The sequence below is a fragment of the Ostrea edulis genome, chromosome 4, assembly GCF_947568905.1.
Source record: "Ostrea edulis chromosome 4, xbOstEdul1.1, whole genome shotgun sequence".
Taxonomy (NCBI): Eukaryota; Metazoa; Mollusca; class Bivalvia; order Ostreida; family Ostreidae; genus Ostrea; species Ostrea edulis.
In genome coordinates this window covers 34,841,538-34,859,037 of record NC_079167.1, presented here as the reverse complement: position 1 = coordinate 34,859,037, position 17,500 = coordinate 34,841,538, and the positions used below count along the sequence as shown (strand labels likewise).

Here is a 17,500-nt window from a genome sequence, read left to right as displayed (position 1 = left end):
AATCTTCTCAAGAAGCACTGGGCCAGAGGACCTGAAATTATCATTAAAGATTCCTGACCTAGTGCAGATTCAAGTTTGTAGCTCACCTGAGCTGAAAGCTCAAGTGAGCTTTTCTGATCATTTTTTGTCTGCTGTCTGTCTGTCCGTCCGTCTGTCTGTTAAACTTTTCACATTTTTGACTTCTTCTCCAGAACCACTGGGCCAATTTCAACCAAACATGGCCAAAAGCATCCTTGGGTGAAGGGCTTTCAAGTTTGTTCAAATGAAGGGCCATGTCCCTTTCAAAGGGGAGATAATCATAAAAATGAAAAAATAGGGTGGGGTCATTTAAAAATCTTCTTCTCAAGAACCACTGGGCCAGAAGAGCTGAAATTTACCTGAAAGCTTCCTGACGTAGTGCAGATTCAAGTTTGTTCAAATCATGGCCCCTGGGGGGTAGGATGGGGCCACAAGTGGGGAGGGGGGAGGTCAAAGTTTTACATACAAATATAGGAGAAAGCTTTAAAAATCTTCTTCTCAAGAACCATTGGGCCAAAGAAATTGACATTTACATGAAAGCTTTCTGACATAGTGTAGATTCAAGTATGCAAAGGGTAGTTTGGGCCATAATAGGGACTAAGGTGTTACATGGAAATATATATGGAAAGTCTTCAGATATGGACCAAAGTGACTCAGGTGAGCGATGTGGCCCATGGGCCTCTTGTTACAAATCATGGCCCCTGGGGGTAGGATGGGGTCACAATAGAGACCAAAGTTTTACATGCGAATATATAGGGAAAATCTTTAGAACTGGACCAGGGTGACTCAGGTGAGCGATGTGGCCCATGGGCCTCTTTGTTAACCTTATCTTTTATTTGTGTGAAGATATTCAAACATTAAGAACAGACATATATATATATAAATCTTTTTTTCTTTCATTTTTTCATCCAGGGTAGTTTAAAACTGTGTGCATTGGTTTTGGAAGAATTTGGGCTGTTTAGTTTAAAATCCATTATGTAAGTTCATCTTTGTGGTGCACAAATTCCATATGGTCATTTCAAATAGTCAACATTGCTTCTATTTTCAATCTGAAATTCTACATGTATTTTGTTTGAGAGATGAAAACAATCCTCGAAACATTATCACCGTTATCTTTAATTTTCCATCATACTTGTGTCACAGAGTTGAACTTTCTTTACCAGTAATTTTATATTGACTTCGCATTGTGTGATATATAAAGTTTTTATGATTTTATTTTCTGTCTAAGATATTCAATATTTAAAGGAAAAAGATAATGGTAGGAGATGGTAGGATAAATTCTAATTATTCAGAGAAACTTGATAAATACTGTGTTTGAACTTATTTACTCGATAACACAATAGAAGAATGCAATTTACTAGTTAAACTTTGATAGGATACTAAATTTAGGATGAGCCAATAAGATTATGTCTTGTTTTTCATGTTACAGGATTGGACAGAATATGAACACACACATCCAATACTTCAAAGATATTATGTTTGTGGAGGCAGAGATTTTGATTTCATCCACTGTTTAGAATACATCCTTAAGGGAAGCAGACTGCCGCCTTTACCCAATGATATAATGATTAATCATAACTATATCTGTTTTGTACCAAATAGAAAGAGCATTCATTCAGGTCATTTTCAAATCCACTGGCATACATTGTACTATACATGCAACCTTTTCAAACTTTACATTTAAGATTTTATAAAGGAAATATCTTAATGTTTCACATGTTTACCTTTCACTGTGCTATGTAATTCATTATACCTGCCATTATGCCAGTCTTCCTGAACATAATTTGTTTTCTGCAATTTCATTGGCCAAGAGGCTTAATCCTGGGTTATCAGATTGAGCATTTATATTTAGTATCCCGTTGATTTTGTCAACCCTATATAAGGAGCTGACTCAGATTTACTCACTCTGCTAGGTTAAAGAACTCTAAGGTTTGTACTTTTCACATGAATTTCGTGTTCGCCTCTTATCTTTTACATAGAGTAGGAAATGAACATAACATTGAGTTAGGGAACTATTTAGATTTTACATTATAATATGTAAATACCTTAGCAGAGTCAATTTACTTGGTTCAGGGTAGTATCAGATATTACTTTTTCAGAGTTTAAGTGTTTAGGCTATCTCAATGTTTCTATAGTTAGCCTTGTCCTATGTTACTTTTAGATGTATGGAAGCCTTTTAGTGTTATAACACTATATTTATGCCCCCATTCAAAGAAGAGGGGCATATTGGTTTGCACCTGTTGGTCGGTCGGTAGACCACATGTTGTCCGCTTAATATCTTAAGAACCATTCACTTGATCGTAATATATTTCATATGTGGGTTGGTTATGAAAAGAAGAGAACCCCAATTGTTTTTCAGGTCGAAATGTCAAGGGTCAATCTACTCTGGACATAGGAAGACACTGCCTGCTCAATATCTTGAGAACCCTTTGCTTGACAGACATCAAACTTGGTACACTGGTACATCTCAAGGAGTAGATTTGAGGTCACATGGTCAAAAGTCAAGGGGTAAACTGGACATAGTAATATATTGTCTCTTATGTTTTAAGAATTATTTGCTTGATTGACACCAAACCTGGTACAGCATAAGGAGTAGATGACCCCTATTGATTTTTAGGTCACTTGGTCAATCCACTCCTGACATAGGAAGAAATTGTTTACTCAATATTTCAAATTGATGATACTACTATCAATCAAATTATGCATGTGTATAACCCTTTTCAATTTTGCACCATGGGGGCTTATATGTTTTACAAACACCTCATGTTTTATAGTTTGTGAAAGCTTGTTAGGGTCATAACTTTAGATTTTCTTATTATGGTACTTGCCCGTCAGAGACTGGACATATTATGGTATGGTGTTGTCTGTCCGGACCTTGTAAGATGGGATACAGAGTACAGACTGAACCGTAAGCTCCAGAATCTTACAACTTGGTACATTTGATCACCATAAAAGGAAGATGCTTATTGTTTTTTAAGGTCAAGGTTGTAGGTTCACTTAATAGGAAAACCTTGTTTGAGAAAATTACAGATTCTTGAACTGAATATTTTGAGGAAACATTACATAGAAAGTACATGATTTGTCAAATTTCTCCCAATATTCAATTGAGAACCTTATTCTGCAGAGTATTTGTTTGGGTATGGAAAATGTGTATGTGGCTATGATTTTGATTTTTGTTTAATTTTTTTTTTTTGAAAATTACAGGTTTAACCGAGTCAGTTTTTGAGGAAATATACATGTATTAAATAAATGACGGCTTGACCTTTTAACTCCTCTCACAGTTTTGAAGCTAGGGTCTTTGTAAATAACTTCTTTGGTGTTTTAGAATATTTACAGATTGTTGATCATGGTCAATTTTGGGGAAATATTTTCCGCAGAGCTCTAGTTGTCTATCTACCGGCCTCCTGTCACTTTTAAGTTTAGGAGCTTTTATTCATGGAAAGAAAGTATGTGACAGCCTGATGATGGCTGATACTATTTAAAGCCTTTTTATACGCCCGTCTTAAGACGGGACGTATTATGGTATGGCGTTCATGTCCGTCTGTCAGCTTTTTCGTGTCCGACCCGTAACTTAAATACTACAAGGCCTAGAATCATCAAACTTTGTCTGTAGATACATCTTGGGTAGAAGGTGTGTCGCACATTAAAACCAGGTCACTGTGACTTTTCATTAAGAAGATATGGCCATATATGGCAAAAACTTGTCCGGCTCAGAACTTGAAAACTATTAGACCTAGAATCACCAAAATTGGTCAACTAATGCATCTTAGGTAGAAGGTGTGTCGCATCCTACTTTAAGGTCACTGTGACATTTAATTAAGGTGATATTAAAAAAAAATGTTTTAATGGGTACAATCTATACTGTTAACAATATGTGACGGGCGTATCATGTGCCGTGACGTTGCACTTTATTCTAGAAATGGCATCAGAAAAACACCCTATGTAACCTTTTCTGCTTGTACTCATTTATTTTTATTGGAAAACTTATTACTTGTTATCAGCTACTCTAAAACAATATTGACTTGTGCTATAATAAATTTGTAAACTTTACAAGTCTTTTCATTTCAAACAAGGTGTTGAACAAGTTGTTGAACATCATCTGGGATTCACAACCAAACAGGTACAACATGGGAACAGTGTGTTCCATGATTTCTGTAGTGTAACAAGTCCAGCTGATCCCAAGTACACTGTACTATTGACAATGATTGTTTTTGATAAGCACAATAGAAGTTCTACTTTGGGAGAAACTATAATTATTTTAGTCCTAGCATACACTGCTTCCTGTTCGAGTTAGGGTGCTGTATAACTTGGTACCTCTTTGAGATAAAATGCTTTATCATCAAATCATAAAGCATCTTCCCTCTAACAGATACCAGATTATAAAGCACCCTCCCTCTAACAGGTACCAACTTATAAGGCACTCTCCCTCTAACAGGTACCAGATTCTATAAAGTACCCTCCCTCTAACAGGTACCAACTTACAAAGCACACTTCCTCCAACATGTACCAGATTATAAAATATCCTCCATTTATAATCTGGTACCTGTTAGAGGGAGGTTGCCTTATAAGATGGTACCTGTTAGAGGGAGAGTGCTTTATTAGTTGGTACCTGTTAGAGGGAGAGTGCTTTATAATCTGGTACCTGTTAGAGGGAGAGTGCTTTATAATCTGGTACCTGTTAGAGGGAGAGTGCTTTATAAGTTGGTACCTGTTACAGGGAGGTTGCCTTATAAGTTGGTACCTGTTAGAGGGAGAGTGCTTTATTAGTTGGTACCTGTTAGAGGGAGAGTGTCTTATAAGTTGGTACCTGTTAGAGGGAGAGTGCTTTATTATTTGGTACCTGTTAGAGGGAGAGTGCTTTATAATCTGGTACCTGTTAGAGGGAGGTTGCCTTATAAGTTGGTACCTGTTAGAGGGAGAGTGCTTTATTATTTGGTACCTGTTAGAGAGAGAGTGCTTTATAATCTGGTACCTGTTAGAGGGAGGTTACCTTATAAGTTGGTACCTGTTAGAGGGAGAGTGCTTTATTAGTTGGTACCTGTTAGAGGGAGGTTGCTTTATAATCTGGTACCTGTTAGAGGGAGAGTGCTTTATTAGTTGGTACCTGTTGGAGGGAGAGTGCTTTATAATCTGGTACCTGTTAGAGGGAGAGTACTTTATAATCTGGTACCTGTTAGAGGGAGAGTGCTTTATAATCTGGTACTTGTTAGAGGGAGGTTGCCTTATAAGTTGGTACCTGTTAGAGGGAGAGTGCTTTATTATTTGGTACCTGTTAGAGGGAGAGTGCGTTATAATCTGGTACCTGTTAGAGGGAGGTTGCCTTATAAGTTGGTACCTGTTAGAGGGAGAGTGCTTTATTAGTTGGTACCTGTTAGAGGGAGGTTGCTTTATAATCTGGTACCTGTTAGAGGGAGAGTGCTTTATTAGTTGGTACCTGTTAGAGGGAGAGTGCTTTATAATCTGGTACCTGTTAGAGGGAGAGTGCTTTATAATCTGGTACCTGTTAGAGGGAGAGTGCTTTATAATCTGGTACCTGTTAGAGGGAGAGTGCTTTATAATCTGGTACCTGTTAGAGGGAGAGTGCTTTATAAGTTGGTACCTGTTAGAGGGAGAGTGCTTTATTAGTTGGTACCTGTAAGAGGGAGGTTGCTTTATAATCAGGTACCTGTTAGAGGGAGGTTGCCTTATAAGTTGGTACTTGTTAGAGGGAGAGTGCTTTATTATTTGGTACCTGTTAGAGGGAGAGTGCTTTATAATCTGGTACCTGTTAGAGGGAGGTTGCCTTATAAGTTGGTACCTGTTAGAGGGAGAGTGCTTTATTAGTTGGTACCTGTTAGAGGGAGGTTGCTTTATAATCTGGTACCTGTTAGAGGGAGAGTGCTTTATTAGTTGGTACCTGTTAGAGGGAGAGTGCTTTATAATCTGGTACCTGTTAGAGGGAGAGTGCTTTATAATCTGGTACCTGTTAGAGGGAGAGTGCTTTATAATCTGGTACCTGTTAGAGGGAGAGTGCTTTATAATCTGGTACCTGTTACAGGGAGGTTGCCTTCTAGTTGGTACCTGTTAGAGGGAGGTTGCCTTATAAGTTGATACCTGTTAGAGGGAGAGTGCTTTATAATCTGGTACCTGTTACAGGGAGGTTGCCTTATAAGTTGGTACCTGTTACAGGGAGGTTGCCTTATAAGTTGGTACCTGTTAGAGGGAGGTTGCCTTATAAGTTGGTACCTGTTAGAGGGAGAGTGCTTTATAATCTGGTACCAGTTAGAGAGTGTGCTTTATAATCTGGTACCTGTTAGAGGGAAGGTGCTTTAAGTTGGTACCCATAGTATGTTACAACATAGACCATAGCATATCTTGCGCATCTGACAAATTAAACGTTATAAACTACTATCATCAGTTAACTGAAAATTAGAAAGTTCAGTACATTGATAAAATGGAAGTTCTGTACAGTTTTAGTTTCAATTAAAATAACTAGTACGAATAAATAACACTACTGCTATTATAGACAATGAAGTACAGAAGACATCAGGAATTAATTGAAAAGTGGAGTATATAATATGTATCGGTACTGCATGTCTGAAAGTGAACAAGATTTAAAAACAAAATCGATTGCTTTTAGATAGTCAATATCATAAGCGTAGCTTGGGTTATAATATTACCGAGGCAGGGGGTCTGGGGGGCTGTGCCCCCCAGAAGCTATCGACATTTTAACAACGTAAAAGGTTTTTTTTTTTGTTTTTTTTTTTTACCGAGGCAGCTGCCTCGGTTGCCTCAATGGAAGCTATGCCACTGAATATTGACATTTATGGTCATAAACTGGTGATTATACAATGTTTGTGACTTCCATCTCTTCCTTCTGGGAAAGTTGGAAAAACGTCATTATATTTTGCTGCTATTTTCTTGTGTATAAAGATATTCTTGTGCATAGAAAATCGTCTTACTTAATGAGGACTTGTTCTTAAACCTCGGGTTGTCTTTTACAAAAAATATCATTTTACATGTATTCATTTCATTTACGAAATGACACTACGCCGTTCTTAATGACAGTTATGATGTTCTAATAAATATTTCACAATTTCCTACAAATTTGAAATAATCACCATTGCATTTCTGAAATCAAAGTCGCCGCCCTGAATTTTTACCGCCCATATGATATGTAGAGGCTTGACAATCAAGACAACTGCATTTGTCCAAATTCCGTGGTCTTTGTTTGAAGAACAGGGATATCAGTTTTCAAACAACAAATATGTAAAAGTCTTGATATCCTCTATGGAAAATAACATTTCAAGTTGATTTAAAGTGTACACATTGTTAATTGTAATTAAGCGTATTTCATATCAATGTGCTGTCACAACATTCCGTGAAATTATGAATACTACGACGTTCTAATGGTGTATCAAGATTTTAAAATCTTCTGCCTGGAATTTATACATCAATGATTTAGAAATATCAGTCTAATACTTTGGGGAGGGTGTGATGCTAATACATCCATTATAACACACGGTACCTAATATGCATTAAAAAAAAAATATATGTTTATGCATAGAATTACCATTTTTCTCAATTCACTGCAACAGTGTATCATTCTTGTTAACAATGTAGATTATTAATATTTGTCAGGGTTTTTTGATACTTGCTTATGTAATATATGTCTCTTGATTTAGACGCGGGTTGTGTCGAAAATCTGAGTTTTAAATAATCAACAGTGTTGTGCTTCTCATTTTTAGAACCGAGTGATTTGAATATGATTGAAAGTATTCAAGTTTCCTACGTAATTGATAATAAATATACATGTGTTTGCCAACCACAATGGAACTCCAACAGGACCTATTTTACCTAATATTGGTCTATCAAGAAATAAGTATAAAAGAATTGACACACGACGATTATTCGTACGAATCATTGTGAATTATAAATTGGCACGAGGGATAACTCGTACCTACATAAGATGAGATAACTCGTGGTCGTCACCCTGTAAGCGGTACCAGATAGCCTCGACCTAACTATACACCACCGCAAAAATACAGACATCAATGTATAAAATAAGTGATCTGTCATCAGGAAAAAATACAGACAGTATTGTCTAAAATAAGCAAAAAATACAGACAGAATTGTCTAAAATAGGTGTTCTGACATCAGCAAAAAATACAGACAGCATTGTCTAAAATAAGCAAAAATTACAGATAGCATTGTCTAAAATAAGCAAACAATACATACAGCATTGTATAAAATAAGTGATCTGTCATCAGGAAAAAATACAGACAGTATTGTCTAAAATAAGCAAAAAATACAGACAATATTGTCTAAAATAAGCAAAAAATACAGACAGCATTGTCTAGAATAGGTGTTTTGACATCAGCAAAAAAATACAGGCATTGTCTAAAATAAGAAAAAATACAGACGGCATTGTCTAAAATAGGTGTTCTGATATCAGCAAAAATACATGTACAGACAGCATTGTCTAAAATAAGCAAAAAAAAAAAAAAAAAAAAAAACCAGACAGCAGTGTCTAAAATATTTGTTCTGACATCACCAAAAAAATAAAAATAAAAAATAAAAATATATGTACAGGCATTGTCTAAAATAAGCAAAAATACAGGCATTGTCTGAAATAGGTGTTCTGACTTCAGGAAAAAATACAGACAGCATTGTATAAAATACGTGTTCTGCTATCAGCAAAAAAAAAAAAAAAAAAAAAAAAATAATAATAATAAAAAATAAATTACAGGCATTGTCTGAAATAGGTGTTCTGAAATCAGCAAAATACATATTACAAGAAACAACAACAAAATATATTAATTTCAGAATATACAATATGTGTACCTATCTATACATGTGTTTGAACAATGAATTCTGTTACATTTGAACAGACAATACTCAGAAGTTTTGCAAATTGCATTGGGTATCGCTATTAAAACATTAATTTTGATAGATAAGCTTTCCTGTAATCCAAATAGTGAAATTAGGACACTGAACTAAATATGTGTTCACTTGTAAAAACATTAACCACACATGATCATTCGAATTTACTGTTTGAGACGCAATAACCTATTACAAAACGATGAATAGAATACTTATATCTAATCATATACTACATTGCTTGAACAGAGTCATTCGCTAAGATTGATAATTGAATTGATCCACCTACAATATATACATACAGAAGTGTCTGTAGTCTCAGTTCATTTTTTGTTCTTCAAAATATCCTCCTTTGCTCGTCTGAAAATATCCCAGTCCAAGCTTACTCCAGTATCTCTCTCTGCGTCCTTTAAGGATTTTTCTAACTTCTCCAGTGTAGCAGAATTGCCAAGTTTGCTTCTCCATTTGCGAAAGATGATGTGGATCATGGTTTTCTTAGATTTATTTTCTTTCTTTAATATGTCAATCTCGTTTTGTGACAATTGCAGCAAGTATTTGGCAATCAATTCGAAGTCATTTCCCATTACCAGGGTGAACTTCAACATATCAGGCTCAGATAAAACCGTTTCGTCAGTGGATAAATCTGCAATTATTCAAAGTATGGCTAAAATACATCTTTGTGTTCACAATCATCCAAAATGTAACTGAATACAACGTCAGTTATTGCCAACTAGCAAACATTTTCACTTCGAACTTTCAAGTCTCTCATCAACCAGTTCTGGATTCCACTTATGTAAATCAATTCACCCTGAGTTGTAATCTCAAATGAGCTTTTTAATCACCTCTTTTTTCGTCATTCGTCCGTCCACCGTGTCATCCATCTGTCCGTAAACTTTTCATTTAAAAAACAATTCTCCACAACCACTGGGTCAATTCAATCAAATTTGGTACAAAACATTCTTGACTGAAGTAGATTTAGAATTCTTCAAAAACGGCAAAATAGGATTGGGTTATTTAAAAATCTTCTTAAGAACCATTGGGTCAGAAAATTGAAGTTTATAGGAAAACGTAAGACATTGTATAGATTTGAGTTAATCCCCAGGAGTTGTGTAGGACCACAATAGGGGATCCATGTTTTACATCGGGATATATAGGATTACAGGGGTTTCAGAAGTCTCGTTTAAAGCATTTAACAAAGTCTATTGTTGTTATAACGATCTAGTTTACCAATACAACCTATCTTAGGGTCAAATTCTGTCTAACAGTGTTTCATACCGATTGTTAGGCCGTCCTTGGCACACTAATTTTGACCATGCATTACCCCGTTTACCTGCTCAAGATATAGAGCTCACGGCGGGTGTGACCGGTCGACAGGGTATGATTACTCCTCCTAGGCACTAGGAGTGGTCCGTGTTTGCCCAATTCGTTATCTTATATTCCGTATATGAATTATGTGATTGATCACTATTCGTTATCTTTACCTTTTATGCTATAATACACTCTACAAAATAATGACATGATTAAAAATGAAAGAGACAAACCAAGAAAATTTACAGTGTATCAAATTGTGCTTCGAAACAACATACAAATTGTATTTCAAAATGACTTTGTAAGAACAAAATCCGTAAGTATCAAAACGAAAATATGTTTATGCTATTCTGGAAAACTACAAACCAGTATGCATTGTATGCGCAGATCCAGGATATATGTTCTCCAAAACACTCTTCTTTGCTCGACTGAACACATCCCAGTCCAAGCTTGTACCAGTGTCTTTTTCTGCATCCTGTAAGGATTTTTCTAACATCCCCAGTGTTGCAGAATTGCCAAGTTTGCTTCTCCATTTGAGAAAGATTTTGTGTATCACGACCATAGTAGATTCATTGTCCTTCATGAGTATGTCAATCTCGTTTTGTGAAATTTGCAGCAAGCATTTTGCAATCAATTCGAAGTCTTTTCCCATTACCAGGGTGAACTTCAACATATCAGGCTCAGATAAAGCCAACTCGTCAATGGATAAACCTATAATGATTCAAATTATGTGATCAAATGCATTTACTGTTTCACAATTATTCAAAATGTAACTGGAATACAATGTTAAAGTAGACCTATACACGGCCTACGTCACAATCAAATGTAAATGCGGAACCACGCGTCCGTTTTCCGAAATGTGGTTTTTCAAAGATATCAGTTTTATTTTTTTTACATAGCGATATGATTGTCCGATATTAATTCCTTCCAAGGCGTTCTTATCAGCTGCGGTCAAATTTTGTACAATGTATTTTTTTTTCAAAAAAAAGGGGGGAGCTAAAGATGATTCAAGCTTTAGATAAAAATCGGTTGGAGAACAAACAACATTTTGGCGAATGAGGGCGTCTGTAAGATACATTGACTATTCATGTATGTAAAAGTTTTACAATGATCCATGTTCAACATATGGAATTACGCGGGCATCAGAAAGTTGGAGAGACGGATGGGAAAGGGTGACCAATTCATATTTCCACCAGCATCATAATAATAATATTATTTCTTTTGTGAGGATCCGGGTTAAAGTAGGTCCTCAGTACCCCATGCTTGTCGCAAGAGGCGACTAAATGGGACGGTCCTTCGGATGAGACCACAAAAACAGAGGCTCCGTGTCACAGCAGGTGTGGCACGCTAAAAATCCATACTCAAAGATCGTCGGCGTCGAGCATAGGCCTAAGTTTTGCAGCCCTTCACCGGCAATGGTGACGTCTCCATATGAGTAAAAAATTCTCGAGCGTAATAATTGCTAATTCAAAACTACGCAGCTGTTGAATCCAAATTATCATGAACAAATACATGGTAAGCTTGTGTAAAAATAAAAATTCACATTTCGCTGCTCCAGTGACCACAGATGTCGTAGACATATATATGTTCGCTGCTCCAATGTTGCAGATATTGACGCAAGCTTCAAAGAACGGCGCAAGCTTCAAAGAACGGCTGCAAATAATTTGTTTTATTTCACCGACCGTCATAAATTTGTCATTTTTTCCTCATCCCCTCTCCTGTTTTTCAAAATTATTGGGGCGGCATCTGTATAATGCGATTACAATGTAGTTCCTTATTGAGATTGCATCTACATAGATCGGCGTAAGTGGTGTACATGTACGTATATCCAATTTATGTACATACAAATGATTCCATGATAAAAGATATAACACACATTACACACATGCATTGATCAAAATAGCAAAACTATCAAAATTCAGTTTGTTACTTTCGTTTTACATTCACATTGTGAATACCATCTTCTAGAATAATTTGTTTTCAGATAAAATGTAAAATCTAATTGCAATCCACATGTATCTATAATACTTATAGTCTAACATAGTTCAAATTATTATCCAATGTTGTAAATATACTCAAATTTCACATGTCGTATGAAAATATGATAATGTATAATTCAAGATTTTTTTGGGGGGGGGGGGTGTACTTGTTATAGAGCTTATAGCTTTTAAAATGATGCGTCAACATATGATTTTCTTACGCAAATCCTTTGTCTGAGATAATAATCTGTAAATTAGAAACAATTTATTCAAGGTTTAGTCCATAAACATTGGAGGAAAAGACCAATTTTGACATCAAATGACATTTTCAACAGTATTTCTTTTAACATGTGTGGGCTCACAAAGTGTACATTATGAAAATAGTTATTCAAATTTATTAAAATAAATAATTACATATCATTAAATAATGGGTATATAGTCCATGTTGCTTATTACAGCCCATTTGTTTTGGAAAAATAATAATTATTAAGAAAAATAAGAAGGAGGAATACATTTTCATTAATGCTGATTATATGTGGGTGGGGTACTTACTTTTGAGAAGCAATAACAATGAAATTAGCAAGTTCACATATATATTTTTCAATGTTTATCTATTACTGGAATATATATCTATCTTATAAAGGCAATTTTTTCATGATTGAGTCCATTTAAGGCAGAGTATAGGTCTACCTTAAATACTGCCAAACTGTCAATTGACATACTTTTTAGTTAACCTGAGCTGTAATCTCAAATGAAGTTTTCGTATCACCTGTTGTCCGTCATTCGCCCGTCTATATGTCGTGCAATCCGTCGGTCCTTAAACTTTTCATATTTTCATTTTCTGTCCCCAGAGACACCGGGATTTCAATCGCACTTGGTACAAATGGTTGTTGTTAATTCAGGTTTGTCAAAATGAAAAACCAAACTCCTTTAAAGAGGAGATGATAAAAAGTTACTCCAAGTGGGGTTATTCACAAATCACTCTTGAACCACTGGGCCAGAAAAGTTTTTAATGAAAGGTGAAGATAACGAACAGTGATCAATCTCATAACTCCTATAAATAAAAACAAAACAAAAATAGAGAGATGGGCAAACACGGACCCTTGGACACACCAGAAGTGGGATCAGGTGCCTAAGAGGAGTAAGCATCCCCTGTCGACCGGTCACACCCGCCTTGAGCCCTATATCTTGATCAGGTAAACATAGTTATCCGTAGCCAAAATCAGTGATATCATATAGATATTTTCAAGCTTTTTCAAATTGTGACCCCCGGGGTCTGTGTTGGACCACAATATGGGATAAAAGTTTTACATGGGAATGTATTGCAGAAATCCTTAATAATCTTCTTCACAAGATCAACATTGCTATTATTAGTCATATTAAAATGAAAGCATCCCCAGGTAGTGTAGATTGAAGTGTTTTCAATTTGTGGTCTCCAGGGGTAGGGATGGGCCGCAATAAGGAGTCAAAGTTTAACACAGAAATATATAGGGAAAACTATTTAATAATCTTTTGAGGAACAGCATGGTTATAATTAGTAACAATAATATGCAAACGTCCTCAGGTAGTGCAAGTTAAAGTTTCTTCAAATCGTGATCTTTGAGTGTAAGGTGGGGTCACAATAGGGAATCAAAATCTATCGGAGTATGTATCGGAATATATATTGAATTTCTTTTCAGGAATGATATGGTCATAATTAGTCATAAAAATTATGACAGAATTGTTAAAATTCCCCCTATCCATTCAGTGGAGCCACAATAAAACATGAAATCTGTATTATCCAAATCAAGCCGCCAGTTCCTCAAACTCAAATTTACTAACAAAGGAATAGATGCCATCAATATCAACAACATTCTTCGGCATCAAAAGTTACATAAAAAATTCTTCTTTACATAAAAAGTTCATTCCTATATCAAAATTATTTCAAGTTCAAGTCTACTACCTGTATTTCTTACAAATATTCTTCTATTGCATCCAAACTGTTTAATTACAAACTTTGCAATACCTAGACATAGATCATCTTATACTAAATCCACCTGCGTGTTTTTGTGCTTCGTCTTCTTTCAACTATAGTCCAGCTAGACTTGTCATTGCTGGTGATGTTCATATAGTTGAAAATGAGGAGCTGAAATCACTTATTGTAAAAGGTCCTGAATTTAGAGAACCTTGGTCTTTTAATTGACGACAGAACTTCATCTCTATTATGAATTCTGTCAAACATTATTCTAGACGATGGGTTAAATATGAAAAAGAACTTGATACCTTGGCAGATTGGATTAAAATAATAAGAGGAATACCAATATCCTGTATTAGACACATCAAAACAAAGGTACGTTCCATCTATCCTTCTGTGTTTAGTATACTAGAAGTGAAAAAGAATTAGATAGGATACATGAGGAATATGGTTTGGTTCCAGGTAACAAGGTTTGTAACAACATTGTCTTTGCGAGACTCATTATTACAACTGTATTTTAAACGAACTTGACGTTAATTCCACATTTGGTAATCGCACTTATAACCTAGCTGGCCGTTCAAAAGATGATTTTTTTCAATACCATTTTCAGGTTTAGACGCATTTACTATCCCAGTCAATGGAATGGATGAGATGAGTTACTTTACCTATACTGGATTCCAAAACTTCACAAAAACCCTTACAAAGGAAGATAAATTTCTGGATCCAGTAAATGTTCTACCAAGCTCTTATCTTTGCTCCTCACGTAAATATGAAAAGTTGTGAAGGAGAAACTTCAAACGTACTGTGCCACAACATACCCCCAGTATGCCAGAAGTGGTGTAAATTAAATGTGGATTCTAAAATAATTCTAAAGAACTTACAGTAGATTTAAAATCGCATAATTGTTTTTAAATCAACATTAAAACGTAGATTTTCTAACACTTTACACGACCATTCCTCACAATATATTAAGACTAGAATTTTGGACATCATAGACAGTTGCTTCTGTATGAAAAACGGAAAAAGGAAATATTCATTTCTAGTGATCAGTCATCCAAACATTACATTAATGTAAGGTGAAGATAACGAACAGTGATCAATCTCATAACTCCTATAAGCAATACAAAATAGATAGTTGGGCAAACACGGACCCCTGGACACACCAGAGGTGGGATCAGGTGCCCAGGAGGAGTAAGCATCCCCTGTTGACCGGTCACACCCGCCGCGAGCCCTATATAAACACCATTGTAACTCTTATTCTATGCACAAATACTCTGAAGTTCACATCAAAACGATGTTGGAGTTCCTCATTGACGATATCTTCGTAGTATATTGGGATTCCCATGGACACGGATTGTGCTCCTTTGTTAGTGCACCCGTTTTTATATTCTTTTGAGGCAGAATTTATTCAAAAGCTTCTATATGAGAATAGAAAAATCTCTTGCTCTGGCCTTCAACTCGACATTTCGAAATACCGAACATTATTTCAAATTCTGGACAGGAAATTACAATATCCAATGTCATTAGAACAGTAATGGACTCTATTAGAGCTCTGCAAAATTTACTTTTCAGAATAAGGATTTGCACTTCTGGTTATCAGGAAGGGGTGTCTTCATACCAAACCACATTTTACAAAATAGATTACATGTCCGAATCTGTATTTGACCAATCAGAGGTTAGAGTACAGGAAGAATTATGTTATTTTGGGATATATGGTGTTTCACAAACATGTAATTTTTCTTACATGTGATATCAATCTCATGTTAGTGTATATTTAACCTCAATGATACATTGTAATGAGGTGTAAGGTTCATGTCAAAGTTGTAATTGTGGTCATTTAAAAATCAGAAAACAAAAATCTTGAATAATTTGTTTTTCTAACCGACACACTGTACCATCTTTAGTTAGGTAATATTACATGTTTAGACAATATTTGCATTTACTCTTTAATTATGTGGTAAAATGCATTAGAAAGTTTTGAAGCATATTTGCTTATGAATGCAAAGATTGAATCAATATAAATCGGTTAGGTGTATGAACAGTCTAGCATGTCATCTGTATCTCGACCGACAGGAATCGGTTATTTTGTAATAATAATAGTAGTGGTCTCTATCATACCACTTAGTAATAAAATTAGTATCACCCCTTGTTAGGGGGATAGTGGTATGGTATTGACCCCTATTTTTATTATTACAGATAAAATTACCAGTTTCCGTGCTCGGTCACACACGTGCAGAATGAAAACAAAGCATTGTTGTCCATTCTCGTTTCAGACAACAAAAGTGCACCTCATTCGATGCCATATAAGTTGATCTTACCTCTAATGTAGTTAATATCACCAAACAAACAAGAAATTTTGTGCAGAATGTTTGAACAATTGTTCATTCAGTAATTGTACTTTCAATATACTGAGGTGCTAGTAATTAGGTGCGAGTCGGCCATGTTGCCCCTTCAAGAAACCTAAGCTGTTTACACTTGGATAGATTTGAAAAGATAAGAACTGCATGTTTAAACCCAGTTTAGATTGTACAAGTATGTTAATAAATTGATGTTTATGATGTCTAATTGAAAATCAATTGAAGAATTGGATTAATATTATTACGGTGTGACCGTTGGGGCAAGCGCAGCATATCTGAATACATTTTCAAAAAATTTATATTGAAAACAAGGAAAACTGCTCTGGTTCACTGTCAATACGTAGGATTACTGTCTTGCTCTTCTCGCCAATGTAGGAACCAGTTTAGCGGGAAATGCAACGAGCGTGTTGTGACGTAGCCTGGTAGTTGTGACGTGACTGTTTACATTTCTTTAGACAATATTTTAAAAAGAAAAAGAAAGGGGGAAGAATAATGATTATCATCCTTTCCTTTTAAATAAGAAAGGTTTGTAATACTTCAAAGATTTTTTAAATTATTCCCGCGCTCTAGTCATTGGAGCTCGCAGTACGAGCCAGCGCTCCGCGCTGGCTCGCTATTATATTTTTTCAGTAATGCACTCTTCTTTTACGTTATGACACCATACTTTTGCTTTCCATGGCTGTTCTGTTAATCTCTACTTACCCTAAAAATTAGGCAGGAGATTTAAGTTAAAAATGAAAAATGCACAAGTTAAAAAGGTTTCAAATATGTAAATATAACCCATGAATTATCATGTGTTGAAAGATGTAGTCTCATAACTGCAACGGTGTGTGCAAACAAATTTTCATAACTCGCATTATTCAATTTGTATGCACACATCGTTGCAGTTATGAGACTACATCTTTCAAAAAATAAAAATTCATCGCTTAATTAACCCATGTATGCAAAGGTGGATATAAGATAAATATAGTGAATTTTTCGTTTTGCAATATCCTACTTAAAACTCTTTTATGAAACACAAAAAA

At 35.5% G+C, this 17,500-nt stretch overlaps 1 protein-coding gene across 1 annotated transcript in view; it reads right to left on the bottom strand.

Moving 5' to 3' along the window:
• Positions 1–8,017: 8,017 nt before the first annotated feature.
• LOC125668285 (uncharacterized) overlaps positions 8,018–17,500 on the bottom strand; it is a 174,248-nt gene continuing 164,765 nt past the window's right edge. Inside the window, exons 16-17 of the mRNA XM_056162491.1 lie at positions 10,552–10,896; positions 8,018–9,520 (exon numbers count right to left, since the gene is read on the bottom strand). Coding sequence (XP_056018466.1) covers positions 9,201–9,520; positions 10,552–10,896 — 665 coding nt within the window. The 3' untranslated portion in view covers positions 8,018–9,200. The remainder of the gene's footprint in view (positions 9,521–10,551; positions 10,897–17,500) is intronic.